General features: G+C 55.5%; 10 protein-coding genes across 10 annotated transcripts; 4 read left to right on the forward strand and 6 right to left on the reverse strand.

Annotated features, from left to right (window-relative positions):
• Nucleotides 1-302: 302 nt before the first annotated feature.
• On the reverse strand, nucleotides 303-2,959 carry GMORB2_0161 (NADH dehydrogenase (ubiquinone) Fe-S protein 1; the record flags this gene model as incomplete). Its single annotated transcript, XM_035462147.1, has 5 exons — nucleotides 303-420; nucleotides 553-2,457; nucleotides 2,630-2,681; nucleotides 2,752-2,775; nucleotides 2,845-2,959. The coding sequence occupies 5 exons, from the start codon at nucleotides 2,957-2,959 to the stop codon at nucleotides 303-305; spliced, it is 2,214 nt and encodes a 737-aa protein (XP_035325077.1).
• Nucleotides 2,960-3,693: 734 nt separating this feature from the next.
• GMORB2_0162 (Uncharacterized conserved protein YdiU, UPF0061 family) lies at nucleotides 3,694-5,664 on the reverse strand (the record flags this gene model as incomplete). The annotated part of the gene is made up of 2 exons (XM_035462148.1): nucleotides 3,694-4,620; nucleotides 4,705-5,664. 2 exons carry the CDS (start codon nucleotides 5,662-5,664, stop codon nucleotides 3,694-3,696), a joined length of 1,887 nt encoding a protein of 628 aa, XP_035325078.1.
• Nucleotides 5,665-7,186: 1,522 nt separating this feature from the next.
• On the forward strand, nucleotides 7,187-8,200 carry GMORB2_0163 (Aldo/keto reductase, related to diketogulonate reductase; the record flags this gene model as incomplete). The annotated part of the gene is made up of 3 exons (XM_035462149.1): nucleotides 7,187-7,240; nucleotides 7,306-7,426; nucleotides 7,491-8,200. The coding sequence occupies 3 exons, from the start codon at nucleotides 7,187-7,189 to the stop codon at nucleotides 8,198-8,200; spliced, it is 885 nt and encodes a 294-aa protein (XP_035325079.1).
• A 119-nt stretch (nucleotides 8,201-8,319) lies between these two features.
• On the reverse strand, nucleotides 8,320-9,534 carry GMORB2_0164 (DNA double-strand break repair and V(D)J recombination protein XRCC4; the record flags this gene model as incomplete). Its single annotated transcript, XM_035462150.1, has 3 exons — nucleotides 8,320-9,087; nucleotides 9,156-9,341; nucleotides 9,370-9,534. 3 exons carry the CDS (start codon nucleotides 9,532-9,534, stop codon nucleotides 8,320-8,322), a joined length of 1,119 nt encoding a protein of 372 aa, XP_035325080.1.
• A 484-nt stretch (nucleotides 9,535-10,018) lies between these two features.
• On the reverse strand, nucleotides 10,019-11,138 carry GMORB2_0165 (prostaglandin reductase 3; the record flags this gene model as incomplete). Its single annotated transcript, XM_035462151.1, has 2 exons — nucleotides 10,019-10,297; nucleotides 10,374-11,138. 2 exons carry the CDS (start codon nucleotides 11,136-11,138, stop codon nucleotides 10,019-10,021), a joined length of 1,044 nt encoding a protein of 347 aa, XP_035325081.1.
• A 2,089-nt stretch (nucleotides 11,139-13,227) lies between these two features.
• Nucleotides 13,228-14,640, forward strand: GMORB2_0166 (Short-chain dehydrogenase; the record flags this gene model as incomplete). The annotated part of the gene is made up of 4 exons (XM_035462152.1): nucleotides 13,228-13,344; nucleotides 13,404-14,015; nucleotides 14,192-14,447; nucleotides 14,510-14,640. Coding segments are annotated over 4 exons (1,116 nt in total), but the record flags the coding sequence as incomplete, so codon positions are not given.
• A 266-nt stretch (nucleotides 14,641-14,906) lies between these two features.
• Nucleotides 14,907-15,584, reverse strand: GMORB2_0167 (uncharacterized protein; the record flags this gene model as incomplete). The annotated part of the gene is made up of 1 exon (XM_035462153.1): nucleotides 14,907-15,584. The coding sequence occupies one exon, from the start codon at nucleotides 15,582-15,584 to the stop codon at nucleotides 14,907-14,909; it is 678 nt and encodes a 225-aa protein (XP_035325083.1).
• Nucleotides 15,585-18,117: 2,533 nt separating this feature from the next.
• On the forward strand, nucleotides 18,118-21,218 carry GMORB2_0168 (Cytokinesis regulator (Byr4); the record flags this gene model as incomplete). Its single annotated transcript, XM_035462154.1, has 2 exons — nucleotides 18,118-20,527; nucleotides 20,593-21,218. The coding sequence occupies 2 exons, from the start codon at nucleotides 18,118-18,120 to the stop codon at nucleotides 21,216-21,218; spliced, it is 3,036 nt and encodes a 1,011-aa protein (XP_035325084.1).
• Nucleotides 21,219-22,309: 1,091 nt separating this feature from the next.
• Nucleotides 22,310-24,328, reverse strand: GMORB2_0169 (25S rRNA (cytosine2870-C5)-methyltransferase; the record flags this gene model as incomplete). The annotated part of the gene is made up of 1 exon (XM_035462155.1): nucleotides 22,310-24,328. One exon carries the CDS (start codon nucleotides 24,326-24,328, stop codon nucleotides 22,310-22,312), a length of 2,019 nt encoding a protein of 672 aa, XP_035325085.1.
• A 485-nt stretch (nucleotides 24,329-24,813) lies between these two features.
• On the forward strand, nucleotides 24,814-25,564 carry GMORB2_0170 (Ubiquitin family; the record flags this gene model as incomplete). The annotated part of the gene is made up of 2 exons (XM_035462156.1): nucleotides 24,814-24,924; nucleotides 25,046-25,564. The coding sequence occupies 2 exons, from the start codon at nucleotides 24,814-24,816 to the stop codon at nucleotides 25,562-25,564; spliced, it is 630 nt and encodes a 209-aa protein (XP_035325086.1).
• Nucleotides 25,565-25,949: the final 385 nt, after the last annotated feature.

The raw sequence follows: 25,949 nt of genomic DNA on the forward strand, positions 1-25,949 counted from the left end.
GAGGTCATGTTATTTACACTGCTTTTCATCATGATGATTCACGGATACAAACAAGTGCTGGTACTAAGGTGTAGCTGTTTCCCCCCCAACCAAAAAAACCCGAGATGCGGGAAAATCGAATTACTTGATTGCCTTAGATTGTCTTCTAACTCAACTTCCTATATGTACAAAAGAGACACATTACGGCTTAAATCAATTTTTTGCAGGAAAACCAAAATACCGAGAAAAAAAAACAAACACGGGCTCTTCCTCCTCCTCCTCCTCTACTTTAAACTTGCAACATGACTTCCTAATCGCTCTCTCTATGCACCGTACTCAACCTGGCCCATGGGTCTCTCAGCCTCGATACCAGGGGCCATAAAGTTTGTCCGAGGGTCGCCCGTAGCCTTGGAGGCAGAGCACCGGGCCATTGTGGGGGAGCTGGGACAAGTGTCAGTCAGCAACTGTTGTTTTCTTTCCCCTCCTTCTAGGGAATACAGGTAACAATAGAAGAGAAGGAAAGGTGGAGAAGGGGAGATGAGGAACGAAAGGGTGGAGAGAGTGGGGACATACCTCCTGGAGATGACGTCTGTGAAGTAAAAGTTCTGAATGGGGTTCTTGAGGGCTTCGCCAGTAGCCTTAGATCCCTTGTTCTGGTCCACGAGCTGGACCTTAGACAGGCCACGAAGGGCGACGGGCTCGACGACGTCGTAGGCCGCGAGGGCGGGGCTGATCTCGACCATGCGGTCCCTCACGGCCGCCACATCGTCGTAGGGGAGCGGGGCGCCGAGGAACTCTCCCGCGGCACGGAGGATCTTCCAGTCGGTGCGGGCTGCGCCGGGAAGAGACGTGGCGGCACGCGTCATCTGCACGCGACCCTCGGTGTTGATATAGGTACCCGCTTTCTCGGTGTAGGCAGCGCCGGGGAGGATGACGTCCGCAAGCTGGGCGCCGCGGTCGCCGTGGTGGCCCTGGTAGACGACGAAGGCGTCCTTGGGGATGTCGGCCTCGTTGAACTCGTCGGCGCCGAGGAGCCAGACGAACTTGGGCTTGGTCTCGGCGACCTCGGCCGAGGGAGTGGTGAAGCCGACCTCAAAGGCTCCCGCGCGAGAGGCCTCACGTTGCAGGATGTTGTAGCCGTCCCACTCGGCCGTGGCGAAATTGGCGGCGTTCTTCTCCACAAAGGCGCCCACCGTCTCGTAGAAGGCCTTGGCGTCGACGTGGTCTGTCACGCCCGAGCCCACAATGATCATGGGCCGCTCGGCGGATTGGAGCTTCTTGCCAAAGGGTCCGGCCAGGGCCTGCTCGAGGGCGGCATGATCAACGCCCAGGTGCTCGAACTCGAAGGTGGAGTTGAACGTCTCGCCGACGAGGGCAACCTCCAGGTCGGAGCGGAGCCACTGCTTGCGGATGCGGGCGTTGAGGACCGCGGCCTCGTGGCGGGGGTTGGTGCCCACCAGCAGGATGGCGTCGGCTTCTTCGATGCCGCGGATCTGCGAGTTGAATAGGTAGTTGGAGCGGACGTCGACGCCGTGGGCGATGGGCTGGCTACCCGTCGGGGTATCGAGGGCCAGATTGTCGGAGCCGAGCTTGTTGGCCATGTCCTTGGCCACGACGAGCGACTCGACGTCGGTCAGGGCACCGGCCACGACCTTGAACTCGTTGCCCTGGGGCTTGATGACTTCGTAGGCGCGGGCCACCTCGGACAGGGCCTCCTCCCAGTCGGCTGCCTCGAACTTGCCCTCGCGGCGGACGAGGGGCATGGTCAGACGCTGGGTCTTGAGACCGTCGCAAGCGAAGCGTGTCTTGTCGTTGATCCACTCTTCGTTGACGTCGTCGTTGAGGCGGGGCACGATGCGCATTACCTCGAGGCCACGAGAGTCGACGCGGATGTTGGAGCCCAGGCCATCGAGCACGTCAATCGACTCGGAGTGCTTGAGCTCCCAGGGACGGGCGCGGAAGGCGTAGGGCTTCGACGTCAGGGCGCCGACGGGGCACAGGTCGATGACGTTGCCCGATAGCTCGGAATCGAGGTTCTGCTCGAGGTAGGTGCCAATCTGCATGTCATTTCCACGGCCTGTGGTCCCCAGCTCGGGGGCGCCGGCGATGTCGTTGGAGAAACGCACGCAGCGGGTGCAGTGAATGCACCGGTTCATCGACGTCTTGATAAGTGGACCGATGTTTTTGTCCTCGACAGCACGCTTGCCGCCGGTCTCGTGGAAACGTCCACGGTCGGCACCGTAACGCATCGACTGGTCCTGGAGGTCACACTCGCCTCCCTGGTCGCAGATGGGGCAGTCGAGGGGGTGGTTGGCGAGGAGGAACTCCATGACGCCCTCGCGGGCCTTGTGGGTCAGGGCCGAGTTAGTCTTGACCACCATGCCGGGCTGGACAGGCCATGCACACGAGGCAACGGGCTTGGGAGCCCTCTCGACCTCGACCAGGCACATGCGGCAGTTACCCGCAATCATCAGTTTCCTGTCGTCTTTGTCAGTTTCGAGGAGAGAAGGCAGGACGTGTAGGCGGGGGCGAGGGAGCCAATCGGTATAAGTGGGGTTTCATACTCATGGTAGCAGTAACTAGAAGCATTTCCGTTGTTAGCAATCATGACTCTATATCATATCTCCTGTCGTGGCTGTCGTGGGCTTACCGAGGGACGGTGACGCCAGCCTTCTCACAGGCCTGGATGAGGGCGGAGCCAGCTTCGAGGGGGTGTCAGCAATCAAAGGGTGTACGTGAGCAGATGGCATCGGCGTATAAGTCGTATCATACCTTCGATGGAGACCTTCTTGCCATCTATGTTGAAAACCTCAATTCGTCAGTAATGGCTTCCCCAGGATTCAATGGACCACGACGTGGGCTCACCAATCGTCAACTCCACTTCAGCCGAGCGATGGGGTGTCGTCGCGAATGCCCTCGAGGCACGGGCAGCTCGACTGCCCGTCCGCAAGGCCGAACGAGCCAAAGAGTGTCGAAGCATTTTTTTTATCTCCCTGAGCAAGTGGGAAAACAAGGGGTTGCATATGACGACGATTCGAGATTGCTGGGGGAGGGAAGAGAGTTACCAAAATAACAAGGTAAAAGGACTCAGCGTTCTTGGGGTAACGCAACGTATCGAGGGATTCCAGCAGGCTCACCTCCGCAGTGGTGCCCTGGTTTCTCCGGGTTGTTTGGGGTTATTGTGGAGCTTACTAAGGCTTCCCCGGCTTGGGATTATGTTACGTGAACGGTCATTGGCCCGAGCCAATTCATCATCGCCTGATTACTTTTGTGGTTGCCTGAGGCATACTTCCCCATAGCCGACAAGCCACTTTATTTACCGCCAACACTTTCTAAATTTTTTTCTTCCCTTTCCCTTCTTCTTTCCTCACCAAATTATAAATTGTACACGGGCACACTTTATTGTAGGTGAGCTTGAACAACCAGCGTAAGAACCTGGATGTTTTCCAATCGAGTCTTCCTCTATCTTGTGCTCAAGAGTAAAATTTACGCCGTTTATGGAAGTACGCGAGAGCTTTTACTGCTTTGTGAGCATTGCCTCTTACCGGCGGTCGTAACATTCCCTCACCCCCCCCCCCCCTTGAGCTATTTCTGTGATGTGTGACGATCAGCGCTTCACCGCCAATAAGGTTGTTACATGCCCAACACTATTACATCCTACTACTACTATATCTCGTACATTTTCGTAGTACTGTATGGAGCAGCCTCTTTCTTTTAAGAGCTGCAGCTGCATTGCATCGCGCGCTCAAACCGTGGCACCTCGCCAGTCCACCTGTCTTCCTCCGCCGCGTCACCCTTGTACGTCTTGCCTTCAAAGACCTGGCCATCCCACCTGTCCTCGAAGGGATGTAGGGCCATAGTCATTACCCTGTCCAGGACCTCTGTCTCGTCCTCCTTGTCCACGCGACGAATGACCTCGTCCAGGATCCAGCTCCGCGGGACGAAGTTGGGGTTGACAGCCTTCATGGCCTTTATCCTCTCCTCATCCTTTGCAGCCGGGACGCTGTCGCCTCCCTCGCTCCAGTCCTCGACAATCCGTGCCCTCCACTTGCCAAGCCAATTGGCTAGTCGCACCCGCGCGTCACGCTCTGGAACCGTCTTAGTCAGGCCTTCGGCGTGGAAGAACACCGACGCCTTCTCCTTCCTAGCCTCGTCCGTGGCAATCTCGTCGAGCTTGATGTTGCTGAGGCGACGGAAGAAGTGGTGGAAGTCGAGCTCCTGCTCCTGCAGAGCGTCGAGCATCTCGCTGAACAGCTCCTCAAAGTCGGAGTCCTTGAGTTGACGCAGCCCAAGGCGGGCCATCATCAGGTGCTTGTACTCGGCCAGGAAGACGGCCTTGTACTCCTCGCCGGCTTGCATGATAAGCTTCTCGCCTAGTCGGGCAACCCCGTCCTCCTGGCTATCCTGGACGCCGCCGTCGACATATGACGGGTCGTCCACCTTGGCGCCGGCGCCCATCATCTCACCAACGGCCTCGCCGAGCCTGACGAGGTTCCACCAGATGACGGTAGGCTGATTCTTGTACGAGTAGCGCAGCATGCCATCGTCGTGATTGGGCGTGTACGACGGGTCGAAGTTGTCCATGAAGGCGAATGGCCCGTAGTCTATGGAGAGACCGTAGATGGACGTGTTGTCCGTGTTCTATCGCCAACGGTCAGCCAGAACACGGACTCTTCTGTAGTCGTCTTGGCAAAGGTCTCGCGAAAGAAGGAGAAAGTCACTCACCAGGACGCCGTTCATGAAACCGTAGGCCTGCCAGTTGGCCACGGTGACGGCATTGCGTCTCACAATCTCCCTGTACAGCCTGGTGAAGCGGTTCTCGGCCGCATCGTCGGGCCCCTCGATCGCCTCAGCCGGCACGCCCCTCCTGGGCTCAGACACATCTGCGGGCTCTTCCGGGTTATCCAGACGACCAGGCAGCTTGTCCCAGCCGCCAAAGACATCCTCGGCCACATACGTAGCCAGCTTTCGGAGGAGGCCCCTGTCTCCTCGGGCGCGCAGGAGATCAAAGCTTCCCAAGCGCAGCCATGAGTCGGCGAAGCGCAGCACGAGCGCGCACGGCTCGAACTTGTCGCGCACAGCCCTGGAGTGTGGTAGGGACGTGAGGGCCAGGGCGCGCGTGGTAGGGATCTTCAGCGCGTTGAGAGCCTCCGACACGACGTACTCGCGGATGCTCGAGCGCAGCACGGCCTTGCCGTCCGCGAAACGCGAGTAGGGCGTGCGCCCGGCGCCCTTGAGCTGCAGCTCGTACCGGCGGCCGGTGGCCGGGTTGGTCGTCTCGAAGAGGGAGATGGCCCGGCCGTCACCCAGCTGGCCGGCCCACTGTCCGAACTGGAAGCCGCCGTAGCACTGAGCCCAGGGGTACCCCTCGCCCTCGAGCTTCTCCTCGTCCCAGCCGTACAGCCTGTTGCCCGACACCAGGTCAAGGAAGTCCTGGGTAGGCACCTGGTCGGCAGCGATGCCCAGGTCGCGCAGGGCCGCCGGGCTGGCCGACAGGAGCTCCGGGTTCTTTTGGCGGTCGGGACGCACCCAGGTGTACATGGCACCAGTCACCTGGCGCGGGTTGAACTCGTCCCTGGGCAGCTTGTGGGAGTCGGCGGGTGTAGGGAAGGCAGGGTCGGCAGGCAGCGCCTCGGTAAAGCGCCACGTTTTGGGCAGGTCCCTCACGGAAACGCCCGATGCCATCGTGCCGTGGTGTGTGGCCGCGACTGTGATGATTCCAGTAGGTGTGCGATGGTAGGGCCGGTGTGCTGCCCAGTGATGTGATGCTGGTAAGCTCGCAGCTCTCCTCGAGACTAGTGATAGGCGGGATGTCATCAACAGCAGAATCGCCAGTCCGTTCGAATATCGAGATTGTGAAAGTTACATGTGTAGGGTGTCTAGAGACAGTCCGACGGCTTGAAAAGGAAAAATAGAAGAAACATGACTTGTATCATTCGGTGTTGATTAAAACCATGTCACAGGATATGTGGCGACGACTCGTTGAGAAGCTGCATAGATACGTAATAGACGGAGCGGTTTGTCTGATGTGGAATCACCACTGTGCGAGCGCCGCCGATAAGGTGGGGCACTACCAACACTCCGGTCACAGGCCGACGTGCCCTCTGACCACCATCTACTTGCACTAGTAGTTCGACACCTCGCAAGTATTACATGCAGTATTACTAGTATGCATAACAGCCACCTAGGAAAAGTCTTCTACTTTCCACACGAACGGTCACGCTGTTCCGATGAAACGAGGCACTTCACCTTCCCGGATTCAAGAAAGGTTAGGTGCGTTCCGGCGAGGTTATCCTACCGGATGGCGGTATCATTGATACGGCACAGGAAACAAGCTAGCTGGTGGAATATGGAACTAGTTCAAGTTGAATCGAGCGTGAACTCGACTGAGCAATAATACCTCTTCACTCGCCTAGCGACTACACCCTGATGTTGCCCGATCGAGGTCGGAACTGTTGCATGACAACGGTCGTGCAACCACCATGCAGGTAAGACCTGAACAGGGCCTGCCCGGGGCACCCACGTTCATGATGACAACTTGGGATCTCCTTCTCTCCGTGATATTATTCAGCCCTGCCATACTTGAATAGGTAGAGGGTAGCAGGTCAGATGCGCTCTCTGTACAGTGTTCCAGCAATATTACTCGATCAGAATGACGTCTTTTTGTGGCTCCCGTTGTCCAGATGGAAGATTCGATGCTAAACTTGAGTACGTCTACCGATGTTAGTAATCGCGACTGACTAATACTATCATTAGTAACCATCCAAACATACAGAGACGATGAAGATTTCGGCTGGATTAACAATCATCAGCGTAGACAGCAATAGGACTGGGATGTAGGAGACCCTCACCAAGAACCTCCATGTATTCATTCACGCAAGAAATCTGACGGGATACCTTGTCAGGTTCGGATCAGGGAACCCCGCTCTTGTATTCCGCCCCCGGCCCCCCCACCCCTCAAGAGGTGGAGGGGGTACCATGGACAGCATCGACGCGCACCCGACTCGTCTTCTAGACAGAGCACCTCATTGCTCTGTGTTATTATTTCATCATTATATATATACATGCGTATATAGCACTATAAAAGAGAGGCATACCCCCTAGCTTTCTTCTTGTCTTGTTTCCACCACCACTGCTGCTTCATCTTCAAAGTCTCAATTCACCACAATCACAACAGTCCGTAATACGCACTCTCTCAACTTCAGCCATGGCTCCTTCTATTCCCACCATCAAGCTCAACGATGGCAACGAGATCCCCACGGTAAGGAGACAACGCGTTGAGATCCGAGGAAGAAGAAGAAGAAACTTACATGTGAGACATGACAGATCGCCTATGGCCTCGGAACAGCTCGGTACAAGAGCACGGCTGGGCCTCTCGACGATGCCATCGTCCAGGTGACCAAGACGGCCATAGAGCTTGGATACACTCACCTCGATGGCGCTGAGCGTACGTTGTGGTCTCTTGGGTGAAAATCCCCCGCTCATCTCTTGCTGACACTGCTGCCTCTAAGTGTACGGGAACGAGGAGGAGCAGGGTGAGGCCGTCAGGGCCAGCGGCGTGCCCCGGGAGAAGCTCTACATCGTAACCAAGCACGAGGGCAAGAAGGACAGGACCCTCACCGAATCCTTCAACGAGTCCCTCAAGAAGCTGGGCGTCGACTACGTGGACCTGTACCTTCTCCACTCGCCCTTTGCTGCCGGCAGCGACGAGCAGAACCAGAAGTGGTGGGCCGAGGCCGAGGCCCTCAAGGAGGCTGGCCGGGCCAAGTCCATCGGCGTGTCCAACTTCCTGGTTGAGCACCTGGAATCGCTCCTCAAGACGGCCAAGGTCGTCCCCGCCGTCAACCAGATCGAGTACCACCCTTACCTGCAGCACGACGGGCTCATCGACTACCACCGCAAGCACGGCATCGCCACTTCTGTCTACTCGCCCCTGACCCCCCTCACCTCGTCCAGGGGCGGACCCGTAGATGGCATCCTGACCGAGCTGGCAGACAAGTACAACGTCACCGAATCCGATGTTGGCCTGAGGTGGGTCCTCGACCAAGGGCTTATCGTCATCACTACGAGCGCCAAGCGCGAGAGGCTGCAGGGCTACCTAGATAAGCTGCCCACCTTCAAGCTGACTGACAAGGAGATTGCTGAAATTTCCGAGCTCGGCAAGCAGAGACATTACCGTGTCTGGTGGACTCACATCTTCGCCGCCGATGACAGGCGCTAAAAAAATGTACGGAGCACAATCCCTCTTTTCCTCTCCTAGTCAATTTCTTGAATAAGGGATGGTGGCTTGTGGAATAGGAAGATGGGGTAGATATATATTAATAAACGAGAAAGGTCGTTTTAGAGCTCATCATCTGAATCTGTGTCATCATCTGCGCCGGCAGTTATTGGTCTGGGCGCAGCTTGGGGCTTCGATTTGCTCTTAACAAAGGGTAGACTCCTCTTAGCCGGCGGCTGTGCCGATGCTTTCTTAGGTGGCTCTGGACGCTTAGCAGAAGGTGTGGATGGTCCCCTGTCGATGGTCTTTCCCGGCGCTTCTTCTTCTCCTTCTGGATCTTCCTCGCTGGAATCAGCAGACTCGGTGGCCTCCGTCTCGCCTCCGCTATCAGTCTCTTCCGGTTCCGACTTGACCTTTTCAACGTCCATAGGCTCGGGAGATTCTTCAACTTCTTCCTCGTCGGGGACAGGTGTAGCAGCCGCCTTTCTCTTCGCGTCCCTGGATCGGCCCGCCTTGCGACTCCTCTCTGGCAGTGCCGTCTGTGAGGCCGGGGCTTCAGAGGGGGATTCGGACTTCTCATCGCCATGGACGCCGGCAGCATTAGTTGATGCTATGATCTTCTGCTGCTCACGGATCTTGACCTTCTTCTCGTTGAGCAGGTCGCGGAACTTGAGGAAAAGCGCAGTCTCGTCCTCGTCCTTGGCTTGTATGAGCTCCTCGAGTTGGCGCTTCAGGTTGGCCACTTCGGTTTCCATCTGGCGAACCCTTTGGGTTTCTTCCATGGCGGCATGCTTGCTCTCGGCTGCGGCGTCGACAGCTGTGGCGCACCAGTCTAGTACGTTGAGCTCGCCGCCGGGTACGGCTGGTAGTGTGAACGAGCCGAGGCGTTGCTGTTCATTGTATGAGCTTGCTTCCCTGGAGATCAAACAGGGTATCCAGGATGATGTGTGTGACTTACTATGACTCCCCGCGTTGACCGTCGAACGACTATGGACATGGAAGAGTCCGGGGTTACTGTGGCGACGGCTTGTATATCTGCGGGTTGTTCTTGGCGGAACAGGTTCTCGACAATCTGCTGCCATTCTGGTGCGGATACGGGGCAGTTCTTGACCATTAATGAATCAATGGCGTTTTGCCTGACTTGCTGGATGTAAGTTTGCTGTGCGGCTCACACAGTGGGAGCGGTGCTCACATGTTGCGCCGTACTCTGCTTCGCCTTCGGTGGCCTGGATCTTGACGTCTAAAGGGTTGGGCCCGTTGGGGTCGACGTATAATAGGACATACTGGGAGTCGTCGTCGCTTCGGGCGAACTTGAGGACCCTGCCCGGATGACCCATGATCAATGAGGTGGCGGCAGAAGGTGAGAGGCTTCTTGTGAGGAGTTCCCAAGGGATGGGTTACCCTGTGTGGGGCACACGGTATCTGAGGGTTGTTGATGCTGGTGGTGAAGAGTGGCAGAGACCATCACAAGTCGTCAAGGGTATGATGCAAGGTATATATATGCGGTGCTGAGCTCAATGTCTTACTGTGTTGGGTCTGTGTGTGTGTGTGTGTGTGATGCAAGATTGAATTCACGGTTGCAGGCAGCTCCTCCGCATTCTAGGCATCAGTCCCACCATCAGCTTTAGCTGTCCAGAAATGGAAGGCACCCCTCCAACTTCTAAAGTTGATTTTAAGGTGCACACGTAAGACGCTAAAAGGTAGATATATGGTAATATAAATACTGGGTTTTTACTGGATTAAGACTTGATCATCCTTGTACGTTCTATATCGTTCAACTTCATGTGGACTCGTACTATTCATAGGTACTCATTGGACATTTCATCGGATCCTCAGGACGGCCTTGCCAAAGTTCTCGCCCTTGAAAATGCCGACCAGGCCGGAGGCAGCATTGTCGATACCCTCGGTCGTGTCCAACTTAGCCTTGACGCTGCCGTCGGCGATCCACTTGGAGAGGTTCTCCTGGTGCTCCTTAAAGTAGACATCGCCGTAGCCGGGCGAACCGACGATGAAGCCCTGAATGGTGACCTGCCTCATGACAGCGTTGACGAGGTTCCTGACGCCGTAGCGCTTCTCCAAGGGAGCGTTGTAGCTTTCGATCTGGAGAGGGAACTGTCAGTCTCGATATATTTCTAGGGTTTTATTTTTATTTTTTAGCACGCGATCTGAGCCTTACCATTCCGCAGGCAATGATGCGACCATGGGGGTTGATGACGTCGAGCACAGCCTCGAGGTGCTCACCGCCGACATTCTCAAAGTAGATGTCGACGCCTTGGGGGGCCAGCCTGTGCAGGGCGTCGAGGGGCTTCTCGGTCTTGTAGTTGAAGGCCTCGTCGAAGCCGATCTGCTTGACGAAGTCAACCTTCTCGTCGGAGCCGGCAGATCCGATGACGGTAAGGCCCTCCTTCTTGGCGATCTGGCCAACGATCTGGCCGACGGCGCCGGCGGCGGAGCTGATGAAGATGGTCTCGCCCTTCTTGGGCTTGCCGATCTTGTGCAGGCCGGACCAGGCTGTCAGGCCGGGCATGCCCAGGGGGCCGAGGAAGTAGCCGACGTCGAGGTTGTGGGGGTTGCTGATCTTGCGGACGTTCTGGGCCTTGACATCGTAGACGGCAGCGTACTCGGCGATGGCGGTGGCGGCCGAGACGAGGTCGCCCTCCTTGAAGTCGGCGTTGTCGCTCTTGAGGACCTTGGAGATGGTGCCGTTGGGGATGGGCGCGTCGATGTCAAAGGGCCCGATGTACGACTTGCCGCCGGGTCCGCGCATCCTGCCGCGCAGGTACGGGTCGAACGAGGCCTGCTGGACCTCGAGGATCAGGCCATTCTTGGGAGGGGAGTCGAGGTCGATGGGGCGGTCCTCGACGGCGATGTGCTCCCCGACCACGGGGAATCCCTCGGGGATCTTCTTGAAGACGAGAGTCTTATTGGGTGTGGGGGCCATGACGATGGTGTGTTTGTGGGTGTGTTGGTGGTGAAGAGCGAAAAAGATGATGGTAGCTTGTGTTCTCTTGTTCAACCTTGTCTTCCCAATGAAACAAGTAAGAAGAGGGGGAGGGAAATCGAAGACAGCAGGGAATACATGTCCCTGATAAACAGGCTCTATTGCGTCATCTCAAAGGTATTAAATACTACTTCATGCCCTGGCCTGAGCAGCTTTCCATGGCAAAAAAGGGGGGAAAATGGACTGCGGCACACTATTCTCTCCTTCCCTTTCCCACATCCACTCCATGTACGGATTTGAAATCAGCTTTTCATCATCTCCACCTCTTCCCCCCTCATGACAATGGCAATAGAGGACCATAGCAGTACTATGATTACTATGCATCTAGGCAAGCGGGTTCTTGAACATTCGATGAGGCAAAAATGCGGTCGACAAACAGGACTCGGACCCGTATTACTGGGCCGAGGTTGAGGGGCAAGCACCGCAAAAAGGAGGAGGATCCTTTACTACTGTACTTGCGGAGTACGAATACCAATAATGGAGTATTATTACCGGTAAAGCTGCCAACTAGCTGCGCAGTACAGATCAATACTCTGTTCAACATGCCGAGGTGCGTGTGGAGTTGTGGATTTTTTTTTTTTGAATTTTTTTTTTTGCCTCCTTCTCCTTCACTCGTACCCATATATCAAGGAATTGGGGGAACAACCCACGGTCTCTGATGCGCTGTAAGTATTCGTGTCCTGCATAGAAGTACGAGCGTCGAGTAGACGTCCCCGGAGATTCGGAATGTGCGCGTTTGCCCCACCTTGAGGAGGAGTTCGCAGACGTACCCAAAACCTTCATTCTCCTCTCTTGTCAAGACGTATCGTATCTACCTCTAATACCCCCCACATAGCGACAGAGGTACGGAGCATCCGTCCTCTGTATGCCGGTGTGTCGTCGCGTAGTCTCTGTGTCTTGGACACGTGTATGCATATATACCGGAGCAATCCCCATCCCGTTTTTCAGAGAGCTCGAATGAGTGAATAATATATAGTAGTGTTATCAGTGTTACTGTTAAGATGAATATTGCAAGGAGTAGGTGGAACAGAGTCACATCGGGCTTCGGGGTTCAACGGTTGATATCCGTATGGTATCAGCATCATTACCTGCTCGGCCTTCCATAGACCTGCACCATTTTGTACGTTAGCATACCGAGCCTTTGTGAGTTGATGGCACTTTTCCCACCAGAGCCGTACTGGAGCAGCATAGGATTCGTTATACTGACTGTACCTGTAGCGTGGACGTTTGGTGTGACGCTTGGCGTGACGCTTGGCGTGAATCAAAACACTGCAGTCATTGAATCGACGGCGTGGCCAGGAAACGGAGCACACCACGTAGTTTGCGTGTCACCGTAAACCATCAGGATCCCCCCTTGCCTACCAGGGCTCCAATACGACACGTAACAATCACCCACCGGGATTCAGTGTGCCGACGCCAAATCCGGTGGCCCGGATCTGTGCTATCGATACATACAGAATATTATGAGACAGGCAAACAGGATAGCTTCAGGTCCACGTCTTCTAGACCCTGTCAAAACCTGTCTGTAGACAGCTGTGTACTGAGCATGACTATGACTACTGTATCAATCAATACCACCGCTACTGCTACTATTACATATTATCATAATCTGTAGTCTGTACAGGTACAGGTACTGGAGTCTCAGTAGTCAATAGTGAGCGGTGGCAACGCCAGCGCCGCCGCCAATCGCCCCCTAGTCACATATATGGTGATGTACGGGAGCTCAAGGTTGACAGCCGATTGTCTGACCTCTGGTAATTCCTAAATCCGAGGGGTAAACGGAGTTTGCACTTACCGCCCACCACATGACGACGTATTCCTGATAGTAGCTTAATGTTATAGTAAATATTACTTACGACACTGGGCCATTCCTGCCTCCTGTGAATCGAGGCTATTACCGTGTATCTTCTCTCTCTCAATCCTCCAACTATCTCCAACTATCAATCAACAGGAAAGTACGGATTAGCAAGAAAGGCCTTCTCTCCTCCCCCCCATACGACTCCATATACCACTACTGCACATTTCAGGAACAGACGAATCGCCCATCATGCTGTCTCTAGGCTATGCGCGACCTTCTATCATGCAGCAGATTCTACCCGGAAAGCCCAAGTTTACTGAAAAGGACCTCCCCGATCTCGCTGGCAAGGTTAGCATTTATTCCCACACTCTCCTCCCCATCCCTTCTCCAGCTGAAGACCCCTCAAGGTCTGCATCATCACCGGATCCAACACAGGTGTAGGCAAGGAAGCGGCGCGCATCCTGTACGGCGCCAACGCAAATGTCTACCTGGCCTGCCGAACGGAGAGCAAGGCCCGGGCTGCCATTGACGAGATCAAGGCGGCCTTGCCTGACTCCAAGGGCAAAGCCGAGTTCCTGAAGCTGGACCTGGCCGACCTCGCGTCCATCAAGCCCTCCGCCGAGGCCTTCGTCGCCAAGGAGACCAGGCTGGACGTGCTCATCAACAATGCCGGCGTCATGATGCCGCCCAAGGGCTCTAAGACGGCCCAGGGCCATGAGATGCAGATGGGCACCAACTGCTTGGGCCACTTCCTCTTCACCCAACTGTTGACCCCGACTCTCAAGGCGACGGCCGCCCAGGAGAAGCCTGGAGCCGTGCGCGTAGTGTGGACTGCCTCCGTCGCCACGGAGCTCTACTCCGTTAAGAACGGCGTCGACATGCCTGCCCTGAACAAGGGCAAGGAGTCGTACGTCGACGCCTACCAGCCCATGACGCTCTATGGCAACAGCAAGGCCGGCAACTACTACCACGGTACTGAGTATGCCCGCCTTCACAAGGATGACAACATTGTCAGCGTGGTGAGTTCAATCCCTCCCCTTCCCCACTTTCCGTGTGACGTGAGATGGTCGATAGTTCTATTATCATCTCTTCCCGTATGGGTGAGATGATTGATAGTCTTATTATCATCTTACACTACGATTCGGTAATACGTGGGAAAAAAAAGGGGGAAGCTGACACACGTCATTCCCCCCAGGCCGCCAACCCTGGAAACCTCGACTCCGACCTCTACCGTACCGTCGATAACCAGACCGGCTACATGAAGCCCGCTCTCCAGGCCTTTACCAAGTTCATGCTCTTCCCTTCCGTCTACGGAGCCTACACCGAACTGTTCGCTGGATTTTCCCCAGAAGTCACTATGGAGAAGACGGGCGCATGGAGTAGGTTCCCATCCTTTACTAAACCCACCCCACCTCCCTCCTCCCCCCCCTTCTTCGAGAAACATGTCATGCGTGCATGCGATTCAGGCGTGCATCTCCAAAACAAAAGCTAACAAGGTTATTACTACCATTAGTCGGCCCATGGGGACGTTTCTTCAGCATGAGGCGTGACATTGCCGATGGTGCCAAGCCTCTCCCTGACGGCAACAGTGTCGCCCAGCAGTTCTGGAACTGGTCCACAGACCAGGTCAAGGAATACCTCTAAGCACGCTCCCTGCTTTCCTCTTCCTTTCTTTACTGTATGCATGTTGCTTCTGTGGGAAGATGTCCATGTTTTTTGGTATTCTGCCAAGAATATGGTTGATTTTTTACTATTTACAAATTGCCACGGTGAAGAATATTAATTAATTGATTCTGAATCCTCCCACTTTGGTTCCGCCCCGTACTACCAGACGCTTACGCGACATCCATGTCACAGATATGTGACAATCCCCGTGAACAGTATCGAACCGTGTCACCTTCCTTTTCTTTTTACAGGCCATTCTGGTACAGCATGCCTGCGTCGTTACGCATGCGGCTGTATATTGGACATGCGATCTGAAAAGTCCCAGGAACCGGGAAGCTCCAAGATGATGGTGCACTGCGCCTGCTCCGGGCGATGTCCAGGCGCTGGTTCTGGGGTTTAGGTTTCTCGCTCTGTAGTAAGTGGGATATCTGCTGTGAGAACCACAGGTCGGGGTCGAGGTCTGCCGTCTCGTCGACGGGCAGCGCGAGGCTCGACGGGTCGACAGTCTGCTGCTGCAGTTGCTGCTGCAGGCCACCACCACATCCCCACGTCGACGGTTGCAGATCCAAACCAGCTGGCGCCGTCTCTGCTTCCCCAAGGCGAATATCGGACCGGTGCGCCCTCTTCGCTTGCTGCTGCTGGGACAGAATATCCGACATCCTCCTCCGCTTATTATTTGGTGCAACGTGCTCGACGATGGCGGCCGGGCTGTGGTTGCGGCTGTCTTGTGCTTCCTGATAGCCCGTCACGTCGTCGTGCAGCGCGCATGTGCTGGCTAGCGGGTTGCCTCTCACGCACATGCATGGGCCTTTGATGTTTCCGCATTCCTGCTGTCCGACCGAGGGAACGCGTGTGCGACGGAGGTCTCGCTCCCTCCATAGTGGGGTGTGGGTGGCTGAGATTGTCGGGATAGCTGTCCGCATGTTGATCGTGCTGTACGAGACCTGACAGGAGATGTCTCGTCACCGGGAACGGGTCAGGGAGACACGAGTCTTGTAGGAGGCAGGTTTCGATGGCTGGTGGTACGATCGGCTGATGCTACCTGGGTGTGTATGTGCTCAACACTCTCCTCCCCATCTCAGAGCACACCACGTGTTAAAGGGTTAGGGGGAGAGGGTCCTCCCAAGATGATGACTGCGACGTAATAAATCATAATACGTACGGGACTCTGGGCAGGGATGGATGGGCCCTTGCCAGCGGAGTTGGTCGCACCGATCAACGATGAATCCGTCCGTGTGTCTGGATAGGTCGCGAGGCATCTGTCGGGCAGACTCTGTCTTAGAACTTAACTCCAACGGTAGTATGCGCTGGCGAATATGATGCGTCCAGGCACTCCAGTCAAACACAAACGGATGTAATATGGGTTTAACTTCTGGAATCGATAACAGGATCGTGCTGCTTGCTGTGGTGGCGCCCTTACGAGGAATACGTGCTCGTATGATGCTGTCGGGCGATGGACGGAGCGGAGTTGGATTAGCCCGACGGACGGACGAAATGAATCCCGACGGAGGATGCATGGGTTGGCGGGATTGAGGCTCTCAAAAGGGGGCAGCGAATTTAGACACTACAAGGGAGCTATCAACCTGCTTCGAATATCACCCATGTACGATGTACGGGTGCCATTAATGATGATATTAGTCGCACATATTCATACGTCGTGACCTGTAGGGACGAGAGGTGGATGTCCCTTTTAAAGATGTCGATAATACTGGTAAGAATAGAAGAACTGGCCTTATGGGCCATGTCATGGATCCGAGTACGGGTGTGATCCTCCCGCTGCCCCCCTCCCCCCCCTGGCGCTCGATTACGATCAATGAAGAAGAAGGGGAAAAAACGGTCAACTTCATGCATCGGCTCCAGCTGGAATGACCCACATTTCCCGCCGGACCGGTAGCTGTACATACGAGTAATAGCTGTCGTTGATAGTCGTTTTCCTTCCCCCCTTCCTTCGTGACGTCGGTTGTCCAGTCGCATAGTCTTCTGGAATGCTGGCGAGAGCCGCTGACCAAACTCGCGAAGTTATCTTGCCTACATACCAGGTACTATCGGGTTCTTTCAAGATGATCCCCGGCCCCTAGGTAATATGGGTCCGAATACCGTACAGTCCCCAGAACCCTAGCAGAGTGGATACCGACAAGCTGGCGGCACGGCCATTGCGGAAGTCCTGCCTATGTCGTACATGTACGAGAATGTATGAAATAGAGGGTGCTGGTTCGCAAAAGGGGCTAGGAGGTCAATCGAGAAGACACTGCCTCGGAGATGTTACAAGCTAGACATGCCTCTTTGGGCATTGCCCGAGAGGGCGTTTACATCGTATGAAGACTCAATATCCGGAGATGTGATGAAGGGCATCGCATTGAAGATGGAAATTACTTGTACGAGTAGGCGTTCATGCAAGCATTCCGCGCTGATAATAACGCCTGTAGACTGGTATTAATGTGCACGGATGTCCAAGTCCAGTTGTCAATTGTCAATTGTCAATTGATGAGCGGATGGTCTGACCAGAATATTTGGTACCCCAGTGGTTGCGTATACGGTAATATACATCTAGGCCTTACATCCATGATTTCATTATGCAGATGCTCGTGCTGTAATAGATGAAACATACATGTAATATTTCAGTACTATCGCTACTTACTTGTATCGTGTAGTCTGTACATGGTATCAATACATGTATGAGGGCTGTTTTGAGAGAGTCACTATTGATAGTTGCCCTTCGCGTAAGTATATACTGTTGGAAAAAGGGCCTATCGGGTCGCTATCGAGAAGAATAGTTCATAGACTATGAAAAGAGGCGCCAATGCTTCCAGCCTTGCTTTGTTTACTGAGCAGCCAGATCTACTCCTACCTAAAGTCTCAACAGCACAGCCATTGAAGCCCAAGCCGAGAATAGACCCGAGGAAAAAAACAAATTAAAATTTTTTCACGATTCGTGAATACCCTGCAGCGCTACATCTGAACGCGAGCTTGACGCGGACAGCAGGCGCGTCGTTTTATCTTTGTCATCATTCATGCCCAATCGCAGCCCACCAAGTTCTATATCACGTGAGAGACCGGCCACCACTACGCTTGGAGGGGCGTTGGAGCCTATACAGACGGCCCAAAGCCCCAGCCTCCCACCCCCCCCCAATTCCCCCATCCCAAATTCCCCCATCCCAGCCTCCATTCCAGCAAACACCACCGATTGGCGAGTCCACCATTTTTCGAACCTCAGCATCACCGAACAAGAATTTGCGCACACGCCCAAGCATTATAGGCCCCGAGATAGCTACTCTCTTTCGTTTTCTGTTTCTTTCTTTTGTCACTCTTCTCCCCCTTCACATCTACGAGCACATACACGCCAATCTCGAGAAGGAGCTGCCATAACATTCGACAACAAAGTGCAGACCCGCCCTTTTCGCCCGTGGCCCTAGGCCACATGTCCCCCCCGTCGCCGGCAACCCAACAACCGCAGCCATGGAGACGCTGTCCCTAAAACCACGACGACCGGTGGAGGAGGAGATCGAGTGCTGGGACGATGGCGACTTCATGACCGAAGGAGACGACGTCGGCTTCAGGACCAGGACCAGCTCAACCATCGCATCCAATGCCCCCACACCCAGGAGACGAGACTCCAACTCGTCACACATGTCCTTCCGTTCTGACCTCGAGTCGTGGGCCGGCGAAGACGAGCGCCATGTCCAGATCCCCGGCGACGACGAGAAGTCGATCCTGGACGCTATAGCCGCTGCGCAGAGGGCGGGCATACCGGTGCCGAAGGATGTCCCCTCGTCTGCCCTCATGGGCGGTACCATCAAGAGGCTGGGAGGCAGGAAACTGCGCACAGTCATGCACGAAGACTGGGAAAGCGACCTTGAACTCCCCGATGTTTCTCAGGTGCTCAAGGTCAAGTCCCGCACCCCCTCAGAATTCTCGGAAACCCTTATCCAGTTCAGCGACGACGGAAGCGGAAGCCCCTTCAAGAAGAACGACGCACCGTCGAATAACGATGGCGACAACAACCTGTTGGGCCAGACCAGCAACATCAAGCCAAATTCGGCTGTTGACCTGAACAGATTCAAGGATGACGACGACGACGACATTTTTGGTGGCGGATTCGACACCATCAAGGTCACCAAGCGACAGTCCAAGCCGCTACCGCTGGTCACACCACCCACGCCGCAAAAGGAGGAGGACGATGCAGATGATTTCGAAAAGGACCTGGAGCTGCCATCAAGCGGGACTCTGCGCCTGTCCACCCGTAGAGACATCCCCAAGACTCCATCCTCGACGGCGGACGACCTCGACTGGGACGAAGGTAGCCTTGGTACCAGACATGGAGGCACCTGGCGCGATGCACGATCAACCAGGAGCTCTTCGGCCTCAGCCCTCAGCCCCAGCATATCGAGCTCCCTCACTGCCGAGAGTGAAGACGAGACCTTTGACGGACTCGTCCTACCCGCTGGTCCCGTCAATTTCAAGGATCGTCTGCAGCACCGCCACAGGAGCCGCTCACCGGAGAGGATACCCGAAGAACCGGCCGAGCCGTCTTCTCCTCCTAAGAAGCCTGTCAGCCCCGCAGAGGCGGACCGCCCTGGATTCCTGGATGGCCTGGAAATCGGCGACGGGGACGTCTTCAATTCCAAGAAGCTTACCCTCCACAAGAACATCAAAGTCAAGGACGCTCAGCCCAGCAGCCCTGCGCGCCCCAGGACTGCAGTGTCCGTCACCTTCTCAAACACGTCTTCGCCGTCGAGCTCGAGCACCCGCATCCCCCGCCTCAACCATGAGCGCACACATTCGACATCTCTCGAGCCCGTGTCCGAGAGCGGAGGCCCCATCTTCCAACGTGCTCGTCGCCCGCAGTCTCGTCTCAGCCACTCGACCCAGTCGTCTGTCTCGAGCATCCCTACCCCTACTACCCCTTCTGCCTCCTCCCTACAAGCTTCTCCTCCGACACCCAGCAGGAGGGAGCTGGGGCCCAAGGCGTCGACACCCACCCTGCGAAACGAGCCGACCACGACCAACGCCCAGCTCCTGAAGCAGAAGCGCTCCTTGCCAGCCATCAGGGCCCTGAACCCCCCGACAAGGCAATCCAGCTTCCGGGCGGCCGAGAGGCCGCCGTCTCGCGAGTCCGGTCGTCCGCAATCTAGCGGGCGCCCCAAGACGCCGGTCGACCGCCAGCGGACCTTTGGCCAGGACAGCCCCGCGCTTTCAGCTCGCAAGGGCTTCCTCCCCTCTGGTGCATCGACCCAACCTCACCACGCCACCGCCAAGACTGGCCGTCAATTCCGCCGGTACGACTCGGAAACTGCCATCGATTTCAGGTCCCAGTCGCGCAACATCTCCTCACTACGATCACCCAGTCCTCAGCGGTACCGTGTGGCGGCCGACACGTGGGAGCGTCTTAGCAGGCCCAAGAACAAGAAGAATTTTGGCGACGGTCATGAGCTCGATGCATTCGATGACCTGCCCACGTCCAAGGAGGCCGAGACGAAGTTCATGAAGCAGCCCGTGGCAAGCAGCACGAAGCCTATGCTGCGACACAGAAGCCACCAGAGCATCGCGTCCGACAGGACCTCTACGCCGACGCCGACGTTCCCCATGCACAGGGGTGGCTCCTCGCTGCCCAACTTTGCGCGCGACACGACGGCAAGCCGCATCGCTCGTGAGACGTCTCTTGCTCATCGCTCAACCTCCAGCATGGGCGGACCTTTAGCTCAGGTCAACGCTCAGCGCGGCCCGCCGCTTGCGGCCAAGGGCAACAGCACGAACACTCGGAGCATTCAGCCATCGTCTACCATGAGGTCCAAGAAGCCACCCAAGCGCCCGCCGCAGCTGAAACCCCATCTCATCTCTAACCTCGGCCACAGCAAGGAGTCGAAATGTGTGTACTGTTCTTTTCTCTTGTTTCCCCGATCTTCGAGCTGGTTTATTGATACGTGTACACAGTGGTCAACGGAATGTTCTACAACCCCGAGACCTTCCGGTGGGAAGGCAACGACAACGCCCTCAACGCCTTTGACACCCGAACCGTCGGGACACCTACACCCACGGCAGCCACACCCCACTCGGCCCGGGAGAAAGAGGTCTCGACGCCCCGGCCGGCGCTCATCACCAACATCAGCGCGACAAAGGGCATCCAGGTCGTCAACGGCATGGTCTTCGACCCGGAGAACATGTGCTGGATGAAGCTGGGTTCGCAGCACAAGAGCGACAACAGCACCGCAGGCATCCTCGGCAGCGACATTCCGGACAAGATGAGCGGTGCCGCCTCCAGCTCCGACGAGGAAGACCCTTTCAAGGACATCCCCGACTTGGATGACAACCACGGAACCGACGACGAGGGTGTCCGCACGCACGGCGGTCGCAGCGGCCGCGTCAGCGATATCAATGACGACTGGCTTGTCGGCGAAGAGTTCGACGTCGGTCCAGAGTTCATCCGCCGACAGCGCGAGGAGGAGGACCGCTGGCGCAAGAAGTGCGAGAAGTGGACTGGTCGGGGTGTCAGGGACCGTGACAACTGGCGATGGACCATTCGCGAGCTTGTGTCTCAGTTTGACCAACTGCCAGTTTGATCTGTCCCCTACCTGCCCAACAAACCAACCATGACGATCGACACCCCATTTCATCTACTTTCTCTTTTTTCTCGCGCTCTTGACGACCCTCCCCCCCCCCCCCCCCCCTTTTTTTTTTTTACGACGCCATATCTGACTTTACGACCACATTTTTTTCTTTTTGCTTTTTTTTTTTTTGAAACACATTTTTAATTTTTTTCTGTTTTGTTTTTTACTACCTTTTTTTTTCGACACGACTGTTACGACGTTTTTTTTCGCATCGAATCGACGCACGTTTTTACGACAACTAGGGAGGGATAAAGGGGAAATGTAACCCCCAAAAGCTTTGCTTTATCACCACTACCAAAAGAGTTTGTTGGAGAGGTTTGGGGTTGAGGTTGGAAAGGGAAATTCATGCACAGGGTTTCTTTCTTACAACATACTGTCTGTTGCCCTCTTTGTTCCACCAAGGGCATGCAGACATTGGCGTTTGCATTTTTGAACATTCTTTTCGCCTCTGAGCACGTTCATCTTGCACCTCCATTTCGAGGTGCCATCTCTAACGAGAGAAGAACTGCACTCTTTTCTTTTGTATCTTCGACTTTTTACAGTTGAGAGGTTGGGGGACGCCCCAATCTACCTCTTATTCTTCTCTCATGGAGAGAGGAATACATTTACCACTGACACAACAAGAGATCTCAGGTGGGGAAGAATGTCTTCTCGAAAAGTCACTCTTTTTCATCTTATCATCTCCTTTCTCCTTCACGACCTGATGAGGACAAGACGGTTCTTTACGACTGGTTACGATCTCCTTTGTTCTTTTCCTTTTCGTCTATAGTTATACTTGTTCATAACTGTTTACGCTCCTTACTTAGTTTCTTTTGTTAAGAGAAAATTCTATCGAGAAAATTCTATCCATCTAGTATATTCTGTCTACGCTGTGTATCTGAGTACAGTGAAGTGATGATGTACGATGAGACCGGTATCAATGACGTTTGGAGTGAGAAAGATCGTCTTGATTGATCAATTGGCATGTCCGACGGGGAGGGAAAAAAAAAAAACATGAGAACAGGGACAAATGCATTAAACACCTATGGAACATACGACGACCCTCATTCTTTACTTTGCTTTTTAGGCTGCTTCTTGGCAGCACTCCTGGGGTCGAGACCCCTCCTGCGCATGGCGTTGCGCTTACCCTTCTCCATGTAGGCCTTGTCCTCGTCTTCGTCGAAGCCGCCAAAGTCGTCGTCGGCAGCCTTGTCCTCGTCCTCGGAGGTGATGGGAGTCTTGTCAACGACATCGGCGGCGGCGCCGTCAGCCGTGGAGGCGGCGGCGGCCGAGGCGCTGACGGGCGTGGGGCCGATCTTCTGGAACTTGGCGACGTAGAAGCCGTCGACGTTGTACGAGTGGGGGTAGAAGCGGCGGGTGAGGCGGAGGGAAGGGTCGAACTTTTTCCCGCGAAAGGCAGTGAAGCCCTCCTTCCCGAAGGGGATGTTCGTCTCGACGAGGCGGACGTTGGGGCGGCGGCGGAGGGCGTACTGGACGACCTGCTCGTTCTCCTCGATGGTGACGGAGCAGGTGGAGTAGACGATGAAGCCGCCCGTCTTGGACGAGTGGGAGGTGGAGTCGATGGCGGCTAGGAGCAGCTGCTTCTGGGTGTGGGGCAGCTGCATGAAGTCGAGCTGGGTCTTGTTCGTCTTGACGCTGGGGTCCTTGGCGATGACGCCGGTGCCCGAGCAGGGGGCGTCGAGGAGGACGCGGTCGAAGCCGCCCATGGGCTTGGGGAACTCGCGGGCGTCGTAGTTGGAGACGATGACGTTTGTGGCACCCAGGCGGTGGATGTTGCCGATCAGACCCTTGGAACGGGCCTTGTTGGGGTCGTTGGCCAAGATGAAGCCCGTGTTCTTCATCATGGCGGCCAGGTACGTCGTCTTGCCGCCGGGCGCGGCCGCCATGTCCAGCACGCGCTCGTTCTCCTGCGGCTCCAGTGCCATGCACGGCAAGAACGACGACGCGGCCTGGAGGATGTAGTGGCCCGCCAGGTACTCGGGCGTGGCGCCGAGCGGCACGCTCGACTCGAACACCTGGAGCCCGACCTTGGACCACTTGCCCACCGGCTCGAGCGTGACGCCGCGGTTGATGAGGGCCTGCGCCAGCTCGCGACGGTTGCTGCGCAGCGTGTTGGTGCGGATCACCACCGGGCGAGCCGTCTCGTTAGCCTCGAAGAAGGCAAAGGCCTCGCGCGGCGTGAACAGGTTGTACAGCTTCTCCGCCAGGTACTCCGAGTAGCCGTAGTAGGCGCAGATGTCCTTGATCAGCTGGTCCGTGTACTCGCCGCGCGACCGGCCCTCCTGGTGCAGGTTGGCGAAGTCGTCCAGCACCCGCACGTTCTCCGTGATGCGCGTGCGCAACAGCTGCAGGTCCGGTGCCAGCAGAGACTTGGTCCGCGCCGACAGCTCGTCGTCCGACGCCTCTTCGTCCTCCAGCACGTTGGGCTTCTCCCCGTCAATGTTGGTCTGCAGCCCGCGTTGCACCTCTTCCGCGTCAGCGTCCGCTTCCTCCTTCATTTCCCGGTCCAGCTTGCGCGACAGTCCCTCAATGTTGGCCGCCGTCAGCTTCTCCTCCGCATCCGATTCGTCGTCGTCCGAGAACATGGCGCGAGGCCCGCCGCCATTTTCATCCCCGGAGTCCACCACCGAGGAGTCAGATCCGAGAAAATCGTCTCCCAGCCCTGGCACATCGCCGTCCTCCAGGTCAGACGCGCCGAACTCGTCATCCATATCTTCGTCATCATCGTCGTCAGACGACTCAGCCAGGGCCTGCTTCTTATTGGACTTGGGCGCCGCCTTGCCATTGGCCTTCTTGGCCGGAGCCGCAGGTTCAGGTTTGGTCGTCTTCTTGAGCGCAGGTTTCTTGGGGGCGGCATCGGCGGCGGCGCCACGGACACCAACACCATTGGTCTTCTTACGAGGGGGAGCCGCGGCGTTCTCCTTAGCCCTCCTGCGCTTCTTCTCAGGCGTCTGATCCGGCTCGTCGGCCGGCAGTCCAGCCTTCCGCTTGAGCTTTGCAAAGTGCTCGTCCGTCAGGGCCTCGGGCGGGCCCTGCTTCTTCATCCGTCGTCCCACACCCATTATGTCAACGGAATCTCACAGAACAATGAGAGTCCTGAACGAATGCAAAATGGAGAGTCAAGTGGAACGGATAAAGGAAACAAAGAGCGGAAAGAAGAAGGGGAAAAAAGATTTTTTTTTTGTTGTCTTGTCCGATGTACTGAAGTAAAGACAGTGACCGCCCCGCCGAAACTTTTTTTTATTTTACTTCATTGCCAATTCTGCTGTAGCAAAAATCCATGCGACACAGGTCCGATAAGAACCGGTGAAACTCCGTATCAGTAAACCGTTCCACGTGACCCCCCTCTCCCCCCCCCCCCCCCCCCCCCCCCCCCCTGCCCACTCAGCTATAACGAACGTTATGTCCAATCGCCTCAAGATAGTAAGCTTGCTCTACAACTTGAAGCCATGTTTATACGCGTCGACTGATATCCTCAACTAAACCCACTCTACCTCTTCCGTCGAACTTTTACTTTAACGATACCCATATAGAAAACATCGTAGCCATGGCAGAAGTCTCCTTCGCCAAGACCTTTGTGTCGACTCTTGACACCCGTCCCCTCCAACTATCAGCCGACCACGTCGAAGATGCACGAAAGTTTCCCGCTCGGCCTCCAGTACGCTCTCTCTATCTACTATATATATCAAGGCTTCCCCTCCCACCGCCCCGAAAGGATAGATGGAAAGAAATGGGAGAAAGGAAAATGGATATACTAATAAATCAAACCACCAAAACAGCACATCCTCCCCCGCATGTCCAAACCCATGAGCAAACCCAACAGATCCGCCGCCGTCGCCGCCGGTCAAGAACGCACCGTCAAGGTCACTCTAAAGTCCCTGCGCAACCCGCCCCTGGACATCAAGCTGTCTGATCTGCCCCTCACCACCTCAATAATCGACATCAAGGCCCAGGTCACCTCTCAGACCCGCATACCCGTCAACAAGATCAAGTTCTTGCACAACAAGAAGCCCGTTGCCGACACCAAGGTCCTCAAGGATGTCCTGGGTGAAGGAGAGCACACGTCCGTCGAGTTCTCCATCATGATCATCGGCGGCGCTGCGGCTATTCCGCCACTGCCGACCGAGGAGGATGCTACGGCGGCGGCATCACCCGCTGCTGCTGCTGTGGGTGCTGCCGCATTGGAGACTGACGAGTTCTGGTCTGATCTCAAGGGTTTCCTTACGCAGCGCCTCAAAGACGAGCAGGAAGCTGCCAAACTATCTACGTTGTTCAAGTCAAGTTGGCAGAGCAGTTAGCCGAAAGCACGAGTAGAACCTTCCTAGCATTATTAATTGGTATAGCGCAAGAAAACATGCATGATCAAGAATATTGGCTCAGCATATAGGCATATGTGACGATTCGCTCGTGGTTCTTTAATCGATGGCGTGTGTATAACTTTTTTTTTTTTCTTTCATTTCCTTTTGTGTACGTGCGATATACCTCATCATTGGGAGAAACTTGGCCGAATCTGCAGAAAAATATGTTGCACCCAGCGGGCCACATAATGTGACCGCTCGACGAACCCTTCTTCCTTGGGAAACCACCCCACCCAAACCCATGACGAGTCTCACCATACACTTGGGCAATGCGTCATCATTGTCATCATCAGTTGTTCAAAGACGAAGAAACCTCCAGGAAGCT

This window comes from Geosmithia morbida, assembly GCF_012550715.1.
Source record: "Geosmithia morbida isolate 1262 chromosome Unknown scaffold_0, whole genome shotgun sequence".
Lineage (NCBI taxonomy): Eukaryota > Fungi > Ascomycota > Sordariomycetes > Hypocreales > Bionectriaceae > Geosmithia > Geosmithia morbida.